The 23,941-nt window shown below is 45.9% G+C and overlaps 1 protein-coding gene across 8 annotated transcripts in view; it reads left to right on the top strand.

Annotated features, from left to right (window-relative positions):
• The window catches only part of Rbm47 (RNA binding motif protein 47), a 193,046-nt gene extending 171,492 nt beyond the window's left edge, over positions 1 to 21,554 (top strand). For 7 of the 8 annotated variants that reach the window (XM_023702732.1, XM_023702733.1, XM_023702731.1 and 4 more), the window contains 4 exons: positions 8,484 to 9,639; positions 10,426 to 10,632; positions 13,404 to 13,603; positions 18,827 to 21,554. In XM_023702732.1, the coding sequence (XP_023558500.1) occupies positions 8,514 to 9,639; positions 10,426 to 10,632; positions 13,404 to 13,603; positions 18,827 to 19,069 (1,776 nt within the window). In that variant the 5' untranslated portion in view covers positions 8,484 to 8,513 and the 3' untranslated portion in view covers positions 19,070 to 21,554. The remainder of the gene's footprint in view (positions 1 to 8,483; positions 9,640 to 10,425; positions 10,633 to 13,403; positions 13,604 to 18,826) is intronic. The other variant, XM_023702738.1, reaches the window with a different exon arrangement.
• The last annotated feature ends 2,387 nt before the right edge of the window (positions 21,555 to 23,941 follow it).

The raw sequence follows: 23,941 nt of genomic DNA, 5'->3' as shown, positions 1-23,941 counted from the left end.
GCCAGCTCAGCCCACCAGGGGGCGGGGCTGGCTGGCATGTGGTGCTGGGGGATTGAACCGTGGTCCCTGTGCTGTGCTAAGCTTGTTCTAAGTAGGCGCTTTAGAGCACTGAGCCATCTCACCAGCCCCTTGCCTGTTTTTGATCTTAGGTAAAGACTGGTTTGTAAACATTGGAATTATTTCCAAGTGCCCTCTGGGGTCAAACTTAAAATCCTAAAGAAAAATACTCTGACCCCTACTGAAAGGGGAATTCAATTCCTTGATGGTTTCCACTTTCACTCACAGTTACCCTAAAATTTAGTTATAACCTAACAAGTTCAAACTGAACCTAAACAAAGAAAGCGAAAGTTGTGGTAAGCAGTTCGCGTTGCTGATAGCGTGATGGGCAAGTGTATTTTCTGTGCTGATTTTCCGTGCCATACAGAGTAACTGTCTGGTTCCAAACATAGTGCCAAGTGCCAGAAGACCGGCAACCTTCCATGAAGACTGTTCAGTGGTAGCGTCCCACGTGGGGCATCCATCATCCACGTGAAGGATCAGCCCTTTGGCCCCCAGGGTGGCAAGATTCCTCAGGTCTTTCTGAAGCAGCCTCTGCCCAGTGCTATAGGCAAGGGTAAGGAGAGGAAAAGGCTTAGGGCCACCTCACCCATGGGTGGGGAACCACACTGCAAGTAGCTTGCCTGCTATGTATGGAATCTGGAGACTCCCGGGCACCGGTCTCCACCAGAACTCTTGGGCCCGGCTTCTGTGCTGACTGGCTTACAACTGGCTGCAGTAACCACTTGCCTGTTTTTCTGTAAGCACAAGAATCCTACCAAGGTGCAAACTTCTTGCCTCAAGTTTGATGTCCTTTTGGCTTTTGTTTTGTCTTTCAAGGTTTACATTTTTTAAACTAACATTCCTTGATCAGTTAGTGCAAGATTCTGGGTTACAAGTACTCCCTGCAGCCCTATGGGGACAATCATTTGGGACAGCTCTGGTGTGGACTGTTAGGACACAGCCTTGAGGTTCGTTGACTGAGAGTTCATATGAGCTCCGTGCATCAGTTTCTTCATCTGCAAGGCGACAACCTGATCATGTCCATGTTGACACGGAGAGGCTTGGGATGAGTTCAGGCACATGACTAGCACACAGCATTTCCTGCTACACAACAGACATGAAACCTCAGCTGCTGTCACCATTGTGAGGATGAAAATACTGAGACTTCCAAGAGCTTGTGTGGCCCCAGGGTTCAGAGCTAATAAGTGGAAGAGCGAAGACTGGGATGGGATCTGGGGCTCTCTGATTCTAGCGACTGTGGTGTGGAACCTAAGTCAGATGCCTAACCCACCTAAGAACTGCCTCTTACTCAGTGGTCCAAATTGGGTAACTGTGCAATTTATCCCAATACTTTGTGGTTTTTTTGGCGGAACTGGGGATTGAACTCAGGCTCTTGCGCTTGCCAGGGAAGCGCTTATTCCACTGAGCCATCTCCCCAGCCCCAATACTTTCTTTTATGTATAGACAAGGTTCAGCTTTTTTCTTTGCTTTTGCTTTGTTTTCGGATCCAGGAATTTGGCTTTTGAAGTCTGCTTATTGTCGAGTTCACACTCCTACCCCTAGCACCAAACTCACCGTCTTTCACCGTAGAGTACTGCTCACCAGTTCTCAGTGCCGGCCCCTGCTGCCCGCTTACACACTCTCACCTTTCTAGACAGGCCATTCTGCACTGATGTTGAAACGCAAAATTCTGATAGTGGCCTTTATGAGAAGCAAAATGTTAACTATTGAGATCTGACCCTTTTGAAGAAGTCTGTGGTCAGTGAGCATAAGTCCAAAACTCATGTAACCTCCAGCTCATGAGTGTTTGAAGCATAATGCAGTAAACTCAAGGCAACGTCACAGGGATGAGGTCTACTGCAGCTACACAAACTTCAGCTTCAACACATAGTAGCTGCTCAGTAATGATTGCTGGGTGAATGAATAAACAAAGACATGCTGATGTCTCTTAAACTGTTTGTGACAGGGTCACACTATGTAGCCCAAGCTGGTCTCAAACTCACTATGGCAGCCCTGGATCACCCTTGTTTTCCCTAAGGAAATGATTTAATAAAGTATTATCCCAAATGCCTGGTGGACCATATCTGACTCACAGCTGTAGTTTGCCAGTCCTCCTCTAAAGCAAGTGCAAGAGCCGGCCAAATAGCTCAGCGGATTAAAGTGACTGCTTAGGCAGATGCAGTGGCCAGTGTTTGATCCCAAGCCTGCTGTGCCAGCCCCGTCCCCACCCACCCCACCCCCAGGGTGTGCTGACATGTGGAATGAGACTGAGCTTGATGGCACCCGCCTGTGATCCCAGCGCTTGGGAGGCTGAAATCAGGAAGGATCACTACACATTAGATCCTGTGCTAAAAATGAAAGAAAGGGAGGGAGGGAGGAAGCAAGCAAGCAAGCAAGCACAGAAGCCAGCCAGGCAGGTGGGCAGGCAGGCAAGCCAGCACGCAGTCATAGTAAGACAGCACAGTGGCTCACCTCAGACAGAAGGGTCGCATTTGCTTGTTTGAAATAAATAAATCACCTATCTTTAAAAAATTAAAAATTAAAAATTAAAAAATTAAATTAAAAATAAAAAGCATGTACTAACCTACGAACGGATGTGCTGTGTGGTGGCCTCGCCATGCAGGCCCTGTTCCTGACCCTGTGCGCCTCTTCCCTCTGCCCCCTCCTGAACCCGGGCCCCTTTCTGGCCCCTGTGGCCTCCCTTCTACTTGCTTTATGTTTTCCCCTCTTCTCAAGTCATCTCCTCCCCCAAGTTTCTCTTAAGAAGAAGACATGTGCCTCTGACTAATTTGCTCATCCTTTACCTTCTAGTGTTCTGGGGTTTTGGCTCTGAATTGATGAGCATGGAGTTTACTCAGCAGGGACATGGGGAGAGATGGAGCTCTTAGAGCTAAGATTTTCCTGTGCTAAGCTCACTCGGTGTACCATTTTTAAAAGACCTCTAGTAAAATCCTAGTCTTGCTGACTCTTGTTTCTGTCCTTTTTATATCTATGAATCACTTTTTTCAGGGTGTGTTTGTGTGTATAGATGTTAAAGTGTACTTTTTTAAAAAATGCCATTTCAACCATCCTTAAGCGTGTAATGCAGTGGCACTAAATATACCCCTACTTGTGTGCAGCCCCTGGCCATTCCCAGGACTTGCTCATCATTCCGGAACTCAGTAGCTCATCACTGATTCCTCATCCCACCTCCCCCAGCCTTGTCCCTCCCTCCCAGCTCCTACCTGTTAACTTCTCTGCTATCAATGCTTTGTGTCTGGCTTATTTTTTTCCCCAATTTTTATTTTTGTTAGTCTGTGTTTGCAGTACAGAATGATTACATTCCTCATGGAGAGTGGGGACACATATACAACACCTCAATGTGTTTCGTATCCCCCTTCTGTCCTGTCCCTCCCACCCCCTCCTTCCATCTCTGCTCTGCTCTCACTTGCAAAGATCTATCTCCCTGTTCCCTATTATCTGTTTCTAATGATACTGTTTATTTACATTTTGAGTTGCTCATCTAAGAGAAACCATGCAGTATTGAAGCTCATGTGTCTGATTTATTTCTCTTAATATTACAGTCTCAAGGTGTCTTTTTTTTTTTTTTTTTTTTTTTTTGTGAGACAGGTATCTTGCAGTGTAGTTCGGGCTGGCCTTGAGTTCACGATGTAGACCAGGCTGGTCCCCAACTCATGGTGATCCTCCTGCCTCAGCCCCCTGAGTAGTGGGATAACAGCTGGCATGCACCACCACGCCTGGCCCATTTTTTTTTTTTTTTCTACAGATGACAAATTTATTCTTTATGTCACAGTAGTACTCTGTTGTGGTATGCAGAGTCTGTAGACTGTGTGAATGCCACAATTTTACTTAAGCATTCATCTGTTGGATGGCCATCTGGGCCCCTTCCAAGATTTAGGCTCGTTGCATGAGCACAATGTCCTCAAGGTCCTTTTATGTTGTATCAGAATTTCATTCAAGGCTGGAGAATATTCAATTGTATGTATCATCCAGGTTTTGTTCATCATTCATCCACTGATGGCCCTTTCAACTGTGTCCACCTTTTGGCTCTGGTGAATGACAAACACCCAGACATGGAATTGCTAGATAATATGTTAATTCTGTGTTTAACTTACTGAGGAGCCGGGATCCTGTTTTCCACAATGGCTGTATTTACTCCCATTTCCACTTTTCCTCCACCAAGGGCCCGGTCTTCCCACATCCTCACTAATGCCTATTTTCTCTTTTATCTTTCTTTTAAGAATAGACATCCTGATAAGTGTGAAGTGGAATCTCATTATGCTTCTTACTTGTGTCTATGCAATATTTGTAATCAATTGAAAAGACACAGTTGATTTAAATATTAGAATAATTAACAGATGGTGTAAATTACACACACACACACACACACACACACACACACACAGTATTCATTCCTCCCTAGCTTCAGGATTTTTGAGATAACAGAATTCTATGAATATGTGAAGAATAAAATGTAAAGAGCTCAAATTCATGGCATTAGGAACATAAAAGATAGGGAGAAAAGGAAAGCACAGCCCAAAGTATATAAGCATGGAAGTGTGTTGATGTCCCATGTAGTTATAAAACCTGCAAGAGCCAACCAGTCCTGAGCTTCCTAGAGGCCACAGAAAAAAGGAGGAAGAGGGGCAGTAGCACAGTTTGTTTATTCCAGACAATGAAGGCATGGGGAAAAGTAGCCTTCTTGAGGCTTGAGAATGTAAGAAATAAGCCATAAGTGTTTATAGTTTTTGAGATAATTGTGTTGACACCAACAAATATCAGATTAAAAGCAAACATAATTTCTGAATAAATTATTGGGGTTATAATTAGAAATGCCTTCACAGCTTGACCATTCTAAGATTTTCTAGCTAAGAATCCTAGTTTCATAGTATAGTTAGGAAAACAAAATGTGAATTCCGTTTTATCTGAAGAGAATATTAGCTGGCATGGATATATCTGTAATCCTAGCAGTCTGGAAGGCTGAGCTAGGAGGAATTTTTTAAATTTATTTGTTTATTTATTTATTTATTTTTTGGCAGAACCGGGGATTGAACCCAGGCCCTTGCACTTGCCAGGGAAGCGCTTATTCCACTGAGCCATCTCCCTGGCCCCTTTATGAAAGTTTAGATGAAAGATTAAAATGCACCTCTTAAAGCATTTTCAAGCATTGACAGCATTGTAGGAAAAATCAAAGGTCTTTGTGGCTAGTAAGTGACTTGCCTGCTGAACTTCATGTGGTTAATATTTTTGGTAGCATCCTCGCCTGCTCTTGGGTTTCTGAGGCAAGGCCTTCCTCACTGCCTTGAACTGTGTAGCCCAGGCTGGCCTTGAATTGGAAGCAAGCCTGCTGCCTCAGCCTCCCAAGTGCTGGGATTACAGGCGTGTGCCACCGTGCCTGGAAATGGTCCCATTTTATGTTGCGTAGGGAAACTGAAACATAAAGCCTCTAAATGTCCTCGCTGCAAATGATGCAACTAGGAAGTGACACAGCCAGGGCTCTCACACAGCCACATAGCCTGGCTCTGGAGTCCACAGTCATCCACCATCTCTTGACCCCACAAGTGAAGCCACAGAGGACTATTTCAGGCCAAGAGGCAAATCGCTCAGATTTTTGTTTTGTTACCTACAGTTTGAGGGCTTTTACTTTAATGATTATACTCACCATAATAGTCTTGTTCCACCAGGCATGGTGGCAGGAAGCTGAGGCAGGAGGATTGCCATTAGTTCAAGGTCAGCCTGGCTTACAAAGAGAGTTCAAGGCTGGCTTGAATTGCATAGTAAAGCCCTGGTCTCAAAAAGACCAAAAAAGAAAAAAGTTTCAAATGAACAGGTAGAATAACTTCTTCAGGGCCAGGGAGATGGCTCAGTAGAATAAGCAATTCCCTGGCCTGAGTTCAATCCCCAGTTTTCAAAAAATAAAAATAAAAAATAGTCTCATGCAATTTAGAATACTGAATTTTAAAAAAATGAATAATGCTTCTGGTTCTTGTTAAATGAAAGCTCATTTTCCCATTAAATGTGATGTTCTCTTTGTGTTTTAGTTTTTGTTTTGTTTTATTTTGAGACAGGGTCTCAGTATGGATTTCAGGCCAGTCTTGAACTTGCTAAGTAGCGTGGATGACCTTGAATTTACTACCCTCGTGCCTCAAAAATGTTTTTATAAAGAATGAAAACATAAAGGAATGCTTCTAAAATATAAAACAGTAGGAAATAGACTTGTGGGCCAAGGAGATAGCTCAGTAGAATAAGCACCTGCCTGGCAAGTACAGGGTCCTAAATTCAATCCCTGGTACCACAAAAAAAAAAAAAAAGGAAATAGATTTGTAAGAAGCCAAGCTCTATACCAGACCACACTACCTCCCTCAAAAAAATGAAAGAGAAAACTAAAATACAATAGAAAGTTTAATTCTGGCATTGGCTTCTTTGTTTCTTAATTTCCTATAACATGTAATTGTCAGAAAGTAAAATAGGCTTGTTTTTCCCTCTGTACTAGGCATTAAGCCAACCGAGGGCTTTTGCTCTGAGTTATATATTCCCAGCCCTATTTTTATTTTTATTTATTTATTTGTATGTTAGGGAAGGGTCTACAGGGTGTTCAGGGCCTCACTAGATCTGACTCTTAGTGATCTGCCTGTTTACAGCCTCCCAAGTGCTGGGATTACAGGCGTGTGCCACCATGCCCAGTCTCAATTGCTGTCTCAGCAGCCCTGGGGGTGGGGCCGGCACAGCAGGCCTGTGGACCAAACCCTTGGTACCTGCACCTTTTAGGCTCTTTATTATTATTATTTATTTTGATACAGGATCTCACAGAGTTACCTAGGTTAGGCTCAAACTTGCGATCCTCCTGCCTTCGCCTCCCGGAGTGCTGGGATTACAGGCCTGCACCACCATGCCCAGCTGGACATTTTTCTTGAAAAAGACAATTGGAGGGCCAGTGAGATAGCTCAGCGGACTAAGTGCCTACTTAGGCAAGCTCAAGGACGGAGCTCAGATCCTGGTAGCACATGCCACACTGGCCCTGCCCCTAGGCCCACCCCTAGGACACCGAGACAAGGTGTGGTGGCACACGCCTATAATCCTAGAGGTGGGAGGCTGAGACAGGATGATCACTAGGAGTCTCGGCTGCTTAGTGAGACCCTGTACCAAGTACATTAAAAAAATAAATTTTAAAAAAGCCAGGTGGAGCTTTTTTACAAAAGCATGGCAATTCAGCTCTTGGTGATAACCTCTATTTGTATATTCACTTTTTGCAGTAGGAGGGATGGCCACACATGCACTATGTAAGCCATCCCAATCTCTTGATGATAACCTTACGGTATAATTTGGAACCGTTTCTACAGAGCCCTGTACCATCAGAATGAAGGTGGGCACACTTCAGACCTACTACTGCTTAATTTTATTTGAAGTAAAATTGTTCAGTTTTTTTCACCACATAAGCCCCACTGCAAATCTCAGTAGTTATGACTGGCAGCAACTCTTCCTCCAAGTTTGCCCCACCCATGCTGGAGGAAAAATACAGAATTTGGAGCCGGAAGTCTTAGAATCAAGTCCTCCCATTAGCTGGCCCTGGCTGTGGGAAATGGGTACTTTGTAAGCTGCCTGGGTCTGCTTCCGTGCAGGCAGGCAAGCCACTGACTGCCCCTTCCAAGGCAGAGCTTAAGAAGATGAGCTACAGGCATGCAGGTGACGAGACAGTTCTTTGGATACTGTAGGGTGCTTTACCTGAGAGGCATTGCTTCCCAAATCTGCGGGCTTGAAGTTCATCTAGCTTTGCACAGATTGCGGAGTCCAAAACTAAGAATGTGCGTGACATCCTTGGGAACGCGTACCTTACCCATCCTTGTCAAGGCATCAGTCCCAAGCTCTGCTGTGATTTACATAATAACACCTCCCCCAAATTTTCTTCAATAATTCCATGGCTCTATTTCTATTCCTACAGTGAGAAAGAATGCATATTTAAAAAGAAAATGGCTATGTATGTCAGAGATAAATTGGGTTCTCAAAATGTTCAAAGAAATCGATCTGCGTAGACAGAGCGGGAGTTCAGCATAACATAGTATTTGCTGTAGGAATTTAAGGTTTTCAAGAACTTAAATTTTAAGAACTGTCTCGTCACCGGCTTGCTTGTGTAGCTCATCTTCTTAACCTCTGTGGGTTCTCTGAGCCTCACAACTGAGGGAAGGCTGAGGAAACGGAAGTAGTTGCTCGTGCTATTGTTTTCCCCCACTGGGTCACTTCTGGTTTTTGTTTTGTTTGCTCCACCCCAATCCTGCGCAATGGACCATTTTAGGCCTGCTGCATGCAGAGAATGCCCTCGGCCTTCCCACTTAGGATGCCACGCCTATTTAGAAGCATGACTCTCTATCACTCTTCCGGGTCCAAAGAGAACCTGCGCAGCTGAGCTGGGGCTCCCCACTGATGCACACGCTCCTCTTTTTCCCCAGGTGTCCCCAGCCGTGGATGCCTGTGACATTATGACCGCAGAGGATTCCACCGCAGCCATGAGTAGCGAGCCGGCCTCCGCGGCCTCGGCCAAAGTGCCCGAGGGGGTGGCGGGTGCGCCCAACGAGGCAGCCCTGGTGGCGCTAATGGAGCGCACTGGCTACAGCATGATGCAGGAGAATGGGCAGCGCAAATACGGCGGGCCTCCCCCGGGCTGGGAGGGCCCGCACCCCCAGCGTGGCTGCGAGGTCTTCGTGGGCAAGATCCCGCGCGACGTGTATGAGGACGAGCTGGTGCCCGTGTTCGAGGCCGTGGGCCGCATCTACGAGCTGCGCCTCATGATGGACTTCGACGGCAAGAACCGCGGCTATGCCTTCGTCATGTACTGCCACAAGAACGAGGCCAAGCGCGCTGTGCGCGAGCTCAACAACTACGAGATCCGGCCTGGCCGGCTGCTGGGGGTGTGCTGCAGCGTGGACAACTGCCGCCTCTTCATCGGTGGCATCCCCAAGATGAAGAAGCGCGAGGAGATCCTGGAGGAGATCGCCAAGGTCACCGAGGGCGTGCTGGACGTCATCGTGTACGCCAGTGCAGCCGACAAGATGAAGAACCGCGGCTTCGCCTTCGTGGAGTACGAGAGCCACCGCGCTGCCGCCATGGCGCGCCGCAAGCTCATGCCTGGCCGCATCCAGCTGTGGGGCCACCAGATTGCTGTGGACTGGGCCGAGCCCGAGATCGACGTGGACGAGGACGTGATGGAGACCGTGAAGATCCTCTACGTGCGCAACCTCATGATCGAGACCACCGAGGACACAATCAAGAAGAGCTTCGGCCAGTTCAACCCCGGTTGCGTGGAGCGCGTCAAGAAGATCCGCGACTATGCCTTCGTGCACTTCACCAGCCGTGAGGACGCCGTGCAGGCCATGAACAACCTCAATGGCACCGAACTGGAGGGCTCATGCCTCGAGGTCACGCTGGCCAAGCCGGTGGACAAGGAGCAGTACTCCCGGTACCAGAAAGCAGCCAAGGGCGGGGGTGCGGCCGAGGCTGCAGCGCAGCCGCCCAGCTACGTGTACTCATGCGACCCCTACACGCTTGCCTACTACGGCTACCCCTACAACGCGCTCATCGGGCCCAACAGGGACTACTTTGTGAAAGGTTAGTGGAGACTCTGTTCCGGGGTGCCCCAGAGCCCCGCCTGCCTACCTGCTCGGTGCAGTGGCTGGGGTTACTGAGCTGGCAGAAGCTGAGCCCCCTGCATTTGGATTCAGGTCTGGGTTCTCTTTGTGGGCTCTTTGGCCTTCAGTCGTGTAGCTCTGTAGAGGGAAATACATACAGATTATTGTGAGGGAAACGGTAAACCAAGGAGCCCCATTTCCCCACTAAAGCCTACGCCTGGGGCAGGTCCACCTATCTTATGGAACTTAGGTTAAAAGTCTTCTGAAGTTCTGTCTGGGAGATGTCAGTCCAGGAATATGTTTTATTATTGTTGTTTTTGGGCAGTGATTACGAAATGATGAGAGCAAGCCTGCCTCTGGAAGACATGGCCCGGGCTCTGGGACCTGCCCTCCCGATCACTGGCCTGTGACTTTAATCAGTCACCTCAAGTCCCTAGCTGTTTCCTCAAGCATAAAATGAGAAGGGAGGACTAGGAGATCCCTCTCTAGGTCTGACTGTTCTACACTCTGGATGGTATTCTTTACTGCAGTTGCCTTTACAATCTTAGGGAGCCATTTTGCAAGTTGGTCTCCTGTGCTAAGCACACAGGCCTACGGCGCCTAGCTAGGCTGAAATAGTGTTTGGAAGAGACTTTACAAACCCATTGAAGACCAAGCCTGTGGGTACTATAGCTGGACACAGGGCACACCAAGAGCCCAGGGCCTGGAGCCGAGGGCTGCCTCCCGCCCTGTCTGCTGCTTACTCATCCTTCTGTGTTGTCACCAGCAGGCAGCATACGAGGCCGGGGGCGAGGCATGGCTGGCAACAGAGCCCCAGGGCCCCGGGGCTCCTACCTCGGGGGATATTCTGCCGGCCGTGGAATCTACAGCCGATATCACGAAGGAAAAGGAAAGCAGCAGGAAAAAGGTTATGAACTTGTGCCGAATTTGGAAATCTCTGCCGTCAATCCAGTTGCCATTAAACCTGGTACAGGTCAGTATAAACGGCAGCAGGATTGCATTTCATGCAGCCTGAACTCCAGCCCCCTCCCCAAAGGAGTCCAAGTCTCTGGGCTCCTCTTCCATTTGCACAGTAATCAGTTGCTTTTCTCACTGGCAGCCAGTAACCCCTGCTTTGTCCTTACTCTGGCCTAGTTCTATCCCAACCGTCAGACCAGTTAATTTCTTTTTGTTTGTTTCTTTTCATTTCAGTGATGCTGGAACTTGATACTAAGTCTTCATGTGTGCTAGGTCTCGCTAAATTGCCCAGGTCTTCATCTCACACTGCGATCCTCCTGCCTCAGAGCCCTCCCTCCCCCCAGAGTTCTGGGATTGCAGGTGTGATCCACCACACTCAGCATCATTACCAGTTCTGACAGCTGGAAATTCCCCTTCCAGTGGAAAGAGCACCATTTGTCCCTTGTTGTAAGCTGAGCAAATAAGTCTGGGGGACAGGGCAGTAGTGAAAGTTCTTGCAGCTGCTGATTGCCTGGAACCTGCTGGATGGGTGTATCTAGAATAGAGGAAGCGGTTGAGCTAGGGACCTTGAACTTTGCTTTCACCTCCAGGGCCCACAAACCTGTTTGCCAAGGTTGTTAACACCCTTGGTTACCTAACGGGAGGCAGGGCCTTTGGTCCGATGAGAAACTTTAACCCTGTTTGTTCGGCGAGTGCAGCAGCTGCTGGCTTTCAGCACACACCACACAAGCCTGAAAAGCCGGAAGCTTCAGTCTTTGCTACCTGAGCATCCCACTCCAGACCAGCAGCCTGCCCCCACAGAGGGGAAGTAAAGAGCTCAGCCACTCAGACTTTGCCTCATTGAGGACTGACCCCTCTCACAGATAGCCTCCTTTTGAAGAGACCGCTGATGCCTTTTTGTCCTGTGAGAAAAAATCCTGCTGTCCCTGCAGTGAAATGTCTCCTTGCACTGAACTTCCGTGTACACGCTGGTACTGCCCTTCTGAGCAGCGTAACTTTGGCTGGCCTAGCTCTTGCAGCTCCATACTGGGATTATACTCATTGGGAAATGGACTTCTAAAGAAGTAGCTCTAGGGGCCGAGAGATGGCTCAGTAGAATAAGCATTTGCCTGGCAAGCACAAGGACCTGAGTTCAACCCCCGGTCAAAAAAAAAAAAAAAAAAAGAAGAAGTAGCTCTAGATAACCAGAAGAGAGCATGATTTAAAGAAAAAGAAGGCCAGGGATATAGGTCAGTGGCACAGCCCCTGCCTGGCAAGCACAAGGTCCTGATTTCAATTCCCAATGCAAAAAAAAAAAAATATATATATATATATTTTTTTTAAAAGATATATATCTCCATATTTTAAAAAAGAAACTTCAGTCATATGAAGCCCAAGGTAGAGATTCCTAAGAACAGGTGGCCAAAGCAGCTCATACAACCCCCTGTGACCTAAACTTACAACCTTCCCTGGCCTCTCATTTCTGATCTTCCAGGAAATTAGGCCTTGTATTACTAGAAGCAACCAGTCAGGGTGAAGCACTGTGGGCAGAGGACCAGTGGGAGATATGGTTGGAAAGGCAGATAAAATATTTGGCTAAGGTTTCAGATATCTTTTATTGAACGGCTACTCCATTGTTTAGCTTACAGTCATTTGTCTCCTTACCTTTGATCAAGTGAGTCTTTATTAGGATAAATGTACCTAGAGTTAGAGAAGAAACCTAAATGAAAGGATGGTTTGAATACACATTTCCTGTGCTTGTTTGTCCTTTCAAATCACAAGGACACACATGCACAAACTCCCACAAATCTGGACCGGTGTCTTTTCCTTTTGCCCTTTCCTTATTGTACATTGACCTTAATAATTGATACCTGTTTGAATTTATGTTTGAAATCAGTTCTTTGGACTTCACTCATAGAAATTATTTGAGTTGGCGGGTTCCTCTGGTGGTGGGGGTGGGGGGTCACTCCAGTGCTTTAGGACTATAAATGGATATAAGAAAATTAGAGAGTTTTCCATTTTTAAAGTTGAATTTCTTTCCTCCTTGAATTGATCACATTGAAATGGGAAATATAGGACAGGAAAGATGTACACAGATCTGAGGTGTTAGGGAAAGTAGTCACCACTACCACCTGCTTCTTAAAAATGGTAAAAATGAAAAAAACTCAGACTGGGGATTTAGCTCAGCAGCACAAGGTCATGAGTTCAATTCCTGGTTATGCTCCCTGCCCCTCCCCTCCACCCTGCAAAAAGAAAGAAAGAAAGAGCAGGCCCATGTGGTTCCAGGTGAGAGAACAAGAATGAATAGACACACTTACTCTCAGCCTGAGCCCGTGTTCCCAGGTCAGAGGCCTTTCTTGCTCCACTTGGCATCAAGGTAAGATTCAAAGGGAGATTTCTAAGTAGAAAGGTTAGGAAATGTTTGTGCTAAAACTTAGTTCTAAATTTTCCTCTATGAGGGGCTGGGGAGATGACTCAGTGGAATAAGCGCTTCCCTGGCAAGTGCAAGGACCTGAGTTCAATCCCCGGTTCTGCAAAAAAAATATAAAAGTAAAAAAATAAATTTTCCTTCTGCTGTGCTCTGTTGGGGGACTCTATACCCGGTGGCTCCAGAGGACCGTCCCTGCTTCTCCTGCCCCTTTCTTGTAGGCAGGCCCTCATTCCATGGCTTGTGCTGAGAGTGCATTCGCTAGCAGGGAGAGGACTGTGGCACTGGCCTGGGCTTCGTGGGCTATCACAGAGCAACTATAGACGCCTCCTCCGTGACTGGAAGTGATAGATCCATTTTCCCCCTTGCTTCTCTTGCAGTGGCCATCCCTGCCATTGGGCCCCAGTATTCCATGTTTCAGGCAGCCCCGGCCCCTAAAATGATTGAAGATGGCAAAATTCACACCATGGAGCACATGATCAGCCCCATTGCAGTGCAGCCAGACCCAGCCAGCGCTGCGGCTGCAGCCGCAGCCGCCGCTGCCATCATTCCTGCCGTCTCAACGCCGCCACCTTTCCAGGTAGGGTTCCTGCTGCCTCGGTGACACCAGTGTGTGCGGCCTCTCTCTCTCTCATGGACTGATGTAGTGGTCAGCACTGTGGATTTATTTGTGCCTGCTTCTCTGTCAGAACTATGAGATTGGATGACATTTATATTAAGAAAATTGTTTTTGCATTGCTGGGAATTGAACCCAGGGCCTCATAGCATGCTATGCAAATGCTCCACCTCTGAGCTCCCTCTTGGCCCTTAAAAAGGCCTAACACGAACCATGACAGGAAGGAAACTTTTAATAAGAACTGTTCCACCGTAGCATCATTGTGTTAGGGATGGGATGCAATATACAAATGTGATGCATGATTTTACAGTGTCGCAATGTATTTCTGTATTTTTTTAAGTGTCCATGAAAAAATATTTACCTCCTGTTTTAAAGGAGCTAATACACAGAGTTCAGGGAGATCATTCATAATTTCACGTTCCTAATTGTAGCTCAAGGAGGTTTTTGTAAAATGTTTACTGTGTGTGTGTGTGTGTGTGTGTGTGTGTGTGTGTGTGTGTGTGTGTAAAACGTATTGTGTGTGCATGTACACAAAAAGCACTGTGCAGGTACAGATACTTTTATAAAATCTGCCTTTATTCCACTTCCTGCTGTAGCACCGCATCCCCCTGTCTTCCCAAGCTCCTCTGCCTGTTTGCTCTCCTTCCCCACTTCAGCCTTACTGTGGAGCCCTCTCACTAGTCAGCCTAGGGAAATCCTCTGCGCTATGCTTCTCCCTGCTGCTTTACCACATGGACACAGCTGCAGATGCTAGTGTGTTCGGGTTCAGGTTGAAGCCATTGCAGACCAGGCTCTGTCCCAGGCTTCTTTTTGTCTTCAGTACACAGTGGATGGGGAGTGCATATGTTTGATAGAGACACTCTTCTTGGGGAGACACCTACACAGTGAACCACAGCTGTGTTGCCACCAATCACAAATACTCAAGCCCAGGATCTCCCATCTAAGTGAATGAAATTAGCCAGATTCCGAGGCTCTAGACCTTGAAGGCTGCAGTGTGATTGAATGTGACTGGGTTCTAGAATTGATACTTAATTATTTTTTGTTGTTTTTATTGTTTTGGGGTTTTTTTGTTTGTTTGTTTGTTTGGCTGGCTTAGGCTGCCTTAAGGGCAGGTGGAGCTGGGGATTGAACTGGGGTCCCGTGTGCCTGACTGGGTTTGCCAGAGCAGGCACTTAAACAACTGAGCTAACCCCCAAGCTGCCAATTTTTTTCCTTCCTACCAGGGATTGAACTCAGGACCCTGTGCTTGCCAGGTCGGCACTTACTCTACTTATCTCCCCAGCCCTTACAATTGATACTTCATGCCAGTGCCTTGTAATTCTAAAACAGAACCAGGCAGATGGAGAACTGATGGGATGCTGTTCCCTTGCTTTGGCCTGCACTGAACCAAGTCTTGACTGTAATTCAGAAAGGATTAAGTCAACTAATTCATGTGTATGTCATTGAGCATTCTTTAACTCATGTTCTCTTACTACAAAAAAAAAAAAAAGATAGTACATGACTCACACTGTATGACAACTAAGTTTAATTGTTACTTGGGGATTGATCATAAATGTCCATAATAACTTTAAAGTAAAATTCAGTGCATTTCAGATAGTCAGTCTCTTTAGTACTTTCATCAACACAAAAATCATACATATGTATGGAGTACATATCTTTTTTTTTTTTTTTTTTTGGTGGAACCGGGGATTGAACTCAGACCCTTTATTGAGCCATCTCCCTGGCCCCACATATTGATATTTTAATACATACATATATAATGTATAATGGTCAGATCAGGTAATTGGCATACTGAGCACCCTAAACATTTTGCCACTTGTCATGGGAACATTCAGGATCCTGTATCCTAGCTTCTCCGAGATTTATAATTAATTGTTGTCATCCGTAGTTACCCTCCTGTGCTATAGCACATGAGCAGTTACTCCCTCCATCCAGCTGCACACAGTAGTAATTTCTCCGTTCTTTCCTCGGAGCTTTCTTTTCTCAGCAGGCCCACACTCCAGGCCCCTAATCACACTCAGTTCCACACCTCCCGATGGCGCTCCCATCTGCACTGTATGTGGCCAGCAGATCCCTCCGTCATAGTCTTTGCTTGTGAATCTGCTAAGAGCAACCGTTGCCAGTGAGTTGTCTCCCGTGGCAGCTTGCTCCTCCTCCAGGACTTTCTGCACAACACCCAGGCAGCTGACTTGTGGGGCCATGGCGCTCTCAGGTCTGAGTGTCCTGACCTCACCTGGGCTCTGCCTTGCGGCTTTTGCTGCTTCTGAGTTCTGCCTGATGGCAGCCGGGGGTGGAGCATTTCAGGCAGCACTGATTGGTGAGGAGAGCACCTGCCCAAGTCACCCTGGAAATTGACACCCAGGGTGGCTTTTAGGACCTCCTGTGGCATAACTCTCATACCCCTCCCTGCTTGAGACCCTGTTTTGCCATTTTATATCCAATACTTCATGCAGGCTTGAAAAGCACCAGAGGAAAATTTGCCAGTGTCGACCTACACTTTTCTCATTCTTGACAGAAAGGTGCAGGCAGAGCAGGGATAAGCAGTCCTCTCTGACAGCAGGGAAACTGCAGTTCTCTCTCCCCCACATCCACTCCCACCTCTCCTCCCTCCTCTGTTCCTCCTGTATTCCTTGCGGAAGGTCACAAGCCTGCTAGCTGCAGCCAAGGCTGCAGCACACGTCCCTTACCTGGAAATGTCACTTATGACAAGGGTGCATTGCCCCTGCTGATGTAAAAGGGTTCTTAGCAAAGTTAGGGGGAAGAGAGTAAGAACCAAAACAAGTGACATGAAACGAATCGGGGAGGACCGTGGTTGGTATGTAGCTGTTAGTAATAATCTTTACAAGCCTCAGTGCACACAATAATCTGGGCTAGGAGGAGGAAGTAAAATTCACAGACCTGCTCCAATCTCATTTAATCCATGGTTTCAATTTCCTTCCCTAGATTAGAAGCAGTTTTTGAGGGCTTTTTTTTTTCAGTTTGTGACAGGATCTTGCTGTGTAGCCCAGGCTGGCCTTGAATTTGGGGCATCTTCTTATGTCAGCGCTGGGGATTGAACCCACTGTGCTACTTTCCCAGCCCTCCTCCCCCTTTTAAATTTTGAAACAGAGTCTTGCTAAAGCACTAAATTGCTCAGGCTGGGTTTGAACTTGTGATCCTCCTGCTTTAGTCTCCCCCACCCCCAGTACTGGGATTATAAGCGTGTGTCACCACACTTGTCAAGATCCTCGTGCCAGCCTTCAGAGTGCTGTGATCACAGGCATTCACTACCTGGTATTTGGTTTGCAAGTAGATGTTAGATGGCAGATGGATTTTTTTAGACAGGTGTTTATCATTGTCTGATTGGCTGTTGAGGCTGTTGTTTCCCCGTAGGTGTTACTACAAATAATATGTAGGTTAGATTAGGTCTGCTTTTACTCAACTATTAGTAAAGGTAGTTGCTTACCCCTCGTGGTATGTTGGGAACAGCATGAAAAGTGTCCCTTACTTAAGGTGTTTCAACCTTGAGGTCACAATCCAGATTAGAACAGCAGTTTGGGCCACCAAGAACTCTTGGCCGTCCAGTCTGGTCTGTCCTCATCAGGCTGGGTAGAGATCTGCACAGTGATGTGCCTGGCTTGAGCAGCCTGTACTAGGTGTGGGCAGGACCAGGGCCACTTGGCATCTCGGGTGCCCTTCTCTGCCTTTGTGCCTTTGTTGCTAGCCCTGCAGCCACACGTTGGGGGAAGGCTGCTCGTGTGCTGTGCACTCTCCTCCCGTTCCCAGGCTCACCTCTCTGGCTGTAAGGAGTGATCAGCAAGACTCTTGTCTCTTGCACAGCCTTATGGGAGGTAGAGTGATGTTGACCACACATTGCTCAACAGCTGTGTCAGTTCATGCAAGTCCCTTAACACATCCACACCTCTCCACAAGCTTCAGTGCGGCTTGTGATGGGCCCACATGCCCCTGGCACCCAAATAAGGCCCGTAGAGCAGGGCTGGCCGACAAGAGCCTCCTGCTCCTGCTGTCAGAATGAGCATTTCTGTAGTTACTGTTGTGACTCTAGGTGAAAACAGTATTCCTAAATTAGAAGTTCCTTTAAGTATGATTCTGCGAGACTGCCTTACAGATTTGGTAAGTGAAATATCTTAATTCCTCTAGAAGGATCCAGGAAGAATTAGGATCTTAAAACTAACTTTGCATTTCATACACTCTAACATAAGTATTTTGAAGATATGATAATGCATGAAGAGATCAAACCAGCTTTTAGTTCAGGGTATCTGTAGAATGTTAGATACACTAAATATCTTGTTAAATGTATTTTTATTTTACCAAAATCCCCCTTTGAATGAAGCAACTCCCAGAAACTAGAGCTATGCTGAACTCTGGGAATAACTGAACTTCACAGACTTTATGTCTGACTCCTTTGTGTACTGAAAAAAGGGTAGGTTCTGTTCTCAGGCACACGGAAGGACATAGTGGGGACTAGGACAGGGCTGTGATGGTCACCTCCACTGGGGAAGCTTTCCTTAGCTTGACTTGTACTTCCTTCTTATCTGCAAACTCCTCTTTTCCTCCAGTGTCAGCCCCAGTGCTCCCAGTTGCTCCAGCTCCCAAGTTGATGCCTTCGGGAATCTTCTGCACCATGCTGTACATGTAGTAGTGTTGTATCTTAGGTGGGAACCAGCAATCACATTGGCTGCAAAGTGTGTGTGGTCCCAGAATTGTAAGCATTGCAGTTTAGGTTAGAAACAGATCACATTCTATCAGTCAAGTAAGTGTTGAGGCAGCTGACCTGTCGGGGGGTGGGAGGGTGTTTTGGGGAAGATGCTCCCTCTGGGAGCATCTGTAACATTCTACAGATACCCTGTGTGAGGGGAGAGTCACAGATCCCCTGTGGAGCTCACTCTGCAGCATGGGCTGATTGAATGGAATGATGGGTAGAAGATGCCCGAGCAGCCCGACTTTGCCTCAGGCTTCTACGTCACTCCACCCCAGGTAGCGTAGTTGAATGTGGATGAATTAGTGCCACCTTGAGGCGCCCCCTTGCCTCTTCAGTGACTCTTACCCTGCTGCTTGTTTCTCTGCCTCTTTTTTCCTGAGACTGAAAGGCTTTGCTCTGTGCTCCAGAGAGGTATTTGCTGAACGAATGATGGTCATGGTGTACATACTCGCTCAGGACGGGTTTCCTTTTTCTCTCCTCCTCAGGGACGCCCAATAACTCCGGTGTACACAGTGGCCCCAAATGTGCAGAGAATTCACACTGCCGGCATCTACGGGGCCAGTTATGTCCCTTTTGCTGCTCCGGCCACAGCCACAATTGCCACACTACAGAAGAACGCGGCGGCTGCAGCTGCCGTGTACGGAGGGTACGCCGCGGGCTACATACCTCAGGCCTTCCCCGCTGCTGCTATTCAGGTCCCCATTCATGACGTCTACCAGACATACTGAGACTGGTGACCAGCGAAAGACAAGCCCAAAGACCACTGAAGGAACGCTTTACTATTTATGAAGACAGAACATGTTGGATCAGCGCACATACGAAACCAGAAAGTGAAGAATGTTATCAGATACTACATGGAAATGTTTTATATACATGAAGTTTTTCACTAGTAAAGACTATTTTCCACTTCACAGGCCTGTGTTCATACATTTCTATAAGACTTACAGTGGTCCATGCCTTAATGCCATCTTTTAAAAAATGTTTATGCTATACTACATTTATATAGAGGTTTTGTTTTTTGTTTGTTTTTTAAGGATATATTTTCAGTATGAAGGTTATTTTCTTAACTTCTGCACTCCAGATATTTCTATTTTGTAGTATCTTCAATAATATATCAGCTATATATTAAAAAGAAAGCACATTTGAGCAGCTAGGGAACTATTTTGAAAAACTATATTCAATATTTAAAGATACAAACCATAGTGCTTTAAAATACTACATAAGATGTTATTTTAAAAGTGATACTGGAAAGTGCAATTTTTTAAATGAGTAAAACCTCTGCTATGTTTCCACCAGCATTAAGGGTTGAGGGTGTTACAATCAAACACTCGATGTCTCCTTCAGCCAACACGGGAGTGACTCGCCACAAACTGTGTCCAGACACTGGAAAACCCTCCCCTGCCACCACTTCCTTGGGCTCCTCCTGTGCCTTCTCCATTCGCTGTGCCTATCACACCATGACCTCTGCCTGACCCCCACCCAGCTGCCAAGTTTGGCAAGGCTGGGACAAATGAAGAACTCTGATAGAGAAAACAACCGGTGGCTTTTATACTTCTTCCTAGGTTTTTGTTGGAGTTTTGTTTTGCTGTATTTTTTTGTTCTGGTTGGGGAGGTGTATTCTCTTCTATATGTGCTATTTTCAATAGCAGAGTATGTGTAAGCACAAGGTTTTATTGTGTTTGCCTAAGACATCTTTGCATAGCTATTTGTCTGATATAAAACCTTAATTCCCTGTCTAATGCTTTTATTTGTTTTTGAAGTATGACTTTTAGAGACAAAGAATGTATATCATTGTAGACAAGACCCTAGGGACTCTAGTCAGCAGACAGTTAAGCTTCTGGTCATCTTACCATGTTTCATACAAAATGTGTGTGGGCAGGAGGGCTTTAGCGACATTGTGTCTGTCAAGCGTTAATGTCTATCTGTCCTCGACTCTGCGCACTTGCAATGAACTTGGACCATGCAAGTCCAGGAGGAGAGACCAGAGGAGTTCAAAGAAAATTTGTAAATATCCTTTAAGTTTTGACTCCTTTTATGTTGCAGAAGTTCCAGGTTATGTAGTTTAATACAAAATAACACCATGTTATTTCAGTGCTGTTAGAAGGGTTTGTTTTATTAGGAAGTGAATATATTGTTGCAGTGTTTTAAAAGGCTTTTGTTCAGCAGCCAGAATGTAAAATACAGTAACATGTTCAGATCATCATCTGTTTTGTGAAATACATCAACTTGGATTGTTCTTCAAGGCTCTATCAAGGAAATGAGGTGTGCAATAGGTGACAGATACACAACTGTTTGTCTGTGTCATGTTAGAGGTCCGTCAGCTCTTTGCACTCACTGGAGTTCTTCTGTTGATGGCTGAATTCTTACTTGTGAATTAATAGGACCATGCCCTTAGCAAACACTTTTAGGTTGTTTTTTTGTTTTGTTTTGTTTTGTTTTGTTTTAATTAAGAGATTCCCAAATGCCCTTTCCCCCCCTCAGCTTGATGAGTTTTTGTATGTAAGGAATATTTATTTAACTATTCTATAAAATTATTGAGTGCCTGCTGAGGCCTCTAAACATTCCTATTGTTCCTTTCCATCGTTCTTAAATGACAGAAAGTAATTGTGCAATGCTCCCGGTGAGGCACCCAGCAAGCTGCATCCTAACTCAAGCCTGTTGGAATGGATGTTCCAGCAAAATGCAGTGTGGATTGGATCCTCATCTCTTGACTTGTGTGAAAGAAGTACTGTCCTTCCAGGGAAGGGTATCCACAGAGCTTCACCGGATGAAACTCTGACCCAGCGTTCTTACTGTATTTTACATGTGCTTGTGAGTTCTTTGCAAAACAACAAAACAAAAAGAAGGAGAAAAAAAAAAAAAAAAGGATAACATGGCCACTACCAAACTACCTTAAAAACAAATGTTGGTGATGGCCAGTGGAGTATCACTGAGCCTATCTGTGGTCTGTTTCTGTTGTTTCAACAACCATTTCATAGTACACTACTGGGGTAAGTTTATAACTTGAAATGTGAACTTTTTTTTTTTTTTTTAGGGTTAAGAACAAACTATATAAATGTTTTTTAAAAAAAAAAAATTTAGAGTTCTGTTTCCAAACATGCTAGTACATTAGTTGTTGTTAGCTGCTTTGTATTTGAAAGGCTTCTTAGGTCCTGCTCCATTTGCAGTACATTCTTAGGATGTATGTAGTAAATAAAGCTTTCTTCCAAGCAATTTTAAGACTTTATTTTAAATGGTATGGGGTATATTTTTTATTTTTTAGTCCTGATTTTTTTTTTTCTCCCCACACTGAAGAAAAAACCCTTACAGTATAAAAGGGATTAACTCATTCAGTATTTTCTGTTAGAGAAATGGGCCAGGTACTGATGCAGCTTGGATTTGCTGTGGAGGGTGGTATGAGGGTTGAATTGTAAGTCATCAGTATTCTTCAGCTTTGGTTCTGGTGGTAGAAGGTTGAACATTCAGTGACTACACTGGATTGGCATAAGATGTGGCAAAGCATGTCACTGCCCTCAGTGCTGAAGTTTATGGCCCCGAGAGCTTTGCTCTCAGAACTCCAGATGGAAGTACTTCACATGACTTTTGAATTCTTTGGAGAATTTACAAAAGTACTGGGGTGACCTTGAAGTTGGTCACTGCATCGGAAACCAAAGCCTTCTTGGTTCTTTGTCTCCCAGGGCACCATGGGGTTAATGGAACTGTCCTTCCCTTTTCTGTAAAGATCATCACTAACTTCAGACAGTACCTGTCAGCAGCGCCAAGCAAGAGACTGGAAAGTGACTAATTGTCAGTGGAATTAATGTGCTTCTCATAATTGCTCTATGTGGCTTTGCTGGTGAATAAGAATTTTGCCTTAACTTTGAACATAGTGCCATGGCCTCCCAGCCTGCATTTCCTGGAATCCTAACTTCCTGCTTCCTCTTAGACATACAAAGACCTTTTGAGAACAGGCCTGGCAACTTTCCGAGAAGACAGATCAGTAGGCAATATTTTTAAGGGCAACAAGATACGCTGATCCCTTCTTGTTCCAGGAGAAAAGTACAGGCGCCCTTTAAAAGTCCCACTTCAAGTTAAATTGGTCTCCTTAGAAGAGGCATTATTAATCATACAAAACAAGTATTACACCTCTACTAGGTGCCAGGTTCTGTTCTAGGAGCCAAGCTTTGTTCTTCTTGCACTCAAGAGTTGAAGATCTAGGGGGAGGAGGAGGTCAGTAGTCCGCAAGGAAAGGACAAGTGTGCTGTGTAACCCACAAGACTGGCTCCATCGTTTCAGGAGCACCATGTGGTAAATAAGCTGGCAGGGGACTCTGCGACCAACCAGGGTCACACAGTGGGTAGGATTCACAGCTCCAATCTGTATGGACTCACAGCACTGTGTTCTAGCAGCTGACTCCAAAAATGGGTAAGCCCAATCTTTGGGAAAAGATACACTTACCTCCAAGTACAGTGTCTTTTCTGCAAACTTTTAGTGTGTCTTCACCTGCAGCTTGGGGAATGGCGCTGAGGGGAGAGAGGCTGAACATGTGCACTTGGCCTGCACCTTGGAAGCGGAGGTCAGGCTGGCAGAGGGGTGTGTGCTGGGAGGTTTGAGGACTTTGGCTCCAAGGCCGTCCTGAAGACCATGGAAGAAGCTCACCAGCAGTCCTGGGACATCAGCTGTACCCTTCTGGATTGCTTGGCTTGTCCTGGGCCTCAGAGCCGGGGCCTCACCCATCTAACTCTTCAGTAGCTGCTCCTCTTTTTATTCCAAAACTATCATGGCAGTGGCCCTTAGCACTTATTTAGCAGAAAGAACAAGTAACATGGTGTGAATTTTTTTGTGTATTTAATAAATTCCATATCTTTAAAATCAACTCTACATCAGAGTTGTTATGTTCTTAGTTATGCGCAGTGTGTCATTTTACCATGACTCTCAGTGAAAAGACACTTTGACACCTTGACCCTGAAAAGTTAGATTTTCAACATGTAAAGAATAATTTAGTAGGGCCAGGGAGATGGCTTAGTGGAATAAGTGCTTCCCTGGCAAGTGCAAGGGCCTGAGTTCAATACCTGGTTCCACCAAAAAAAATAAAAGGAATAACTGAGGATGACTCAGATGTAGTCACTTTGTCCTTGTCCTTCCTCTTGTCACATGGCCCACTTCTGACTCCCAGGATCAAAAATAAGGTTAAGTTTAAAGATAGAATAAGGGCTGGTGAGATGGCTCAGTGGTCTAAAGCACCTACTTAGAACAAGCTTAGCAAAGCACAGGGACCGCCGGTCAATCCCCCAGCACCACGCCAGCCAGCCCCGCCCCCTGGTGGGCTGAGCTGGCCACACACACACACACACACACACACAAATAAATAAAATTTAAAAAAATAAAGATAGAATAAGACTTGGCCATCCACAGAATATTTTACTTCATTCCAAGGTCTAAGCATTCAAACTAGATACAGTCCTTCTCTTTTCACCCTCATTCTCTTCACTTTCTAGGTAGCCAGAGTTGCTCTGATTTCTAATGCTGCATGACAAAATCCTGGAGAGATGTGATTATCCGAATTCTTTCCTCTGTGTGCAAGCACCGTGGTCTAGGACATTAGCTGGCCCTATAGTCAG

The sequence above is a fragment of the Octodon degus genome, unplaced genomic scaffold, assembly GCF_000260255.1.
Source record: "Octodon degus isolate 3935 unplaced genomic scaffold, OctDeg1.0 scaffold00158, whole genome shotgun sequence".
NCBI classification, from domain to species: domain Eukaryota; kingdom Metazoa; phylum Chordata; class Mammalia; order Rodentia; family Octodontidae; genus Octodon; species Octodon degus.
The sequence above is the reverse complement of the archived record's forward strand: the minus strand, read 5'-3'. Positions and strand labels throughout refer to the sequence as shown.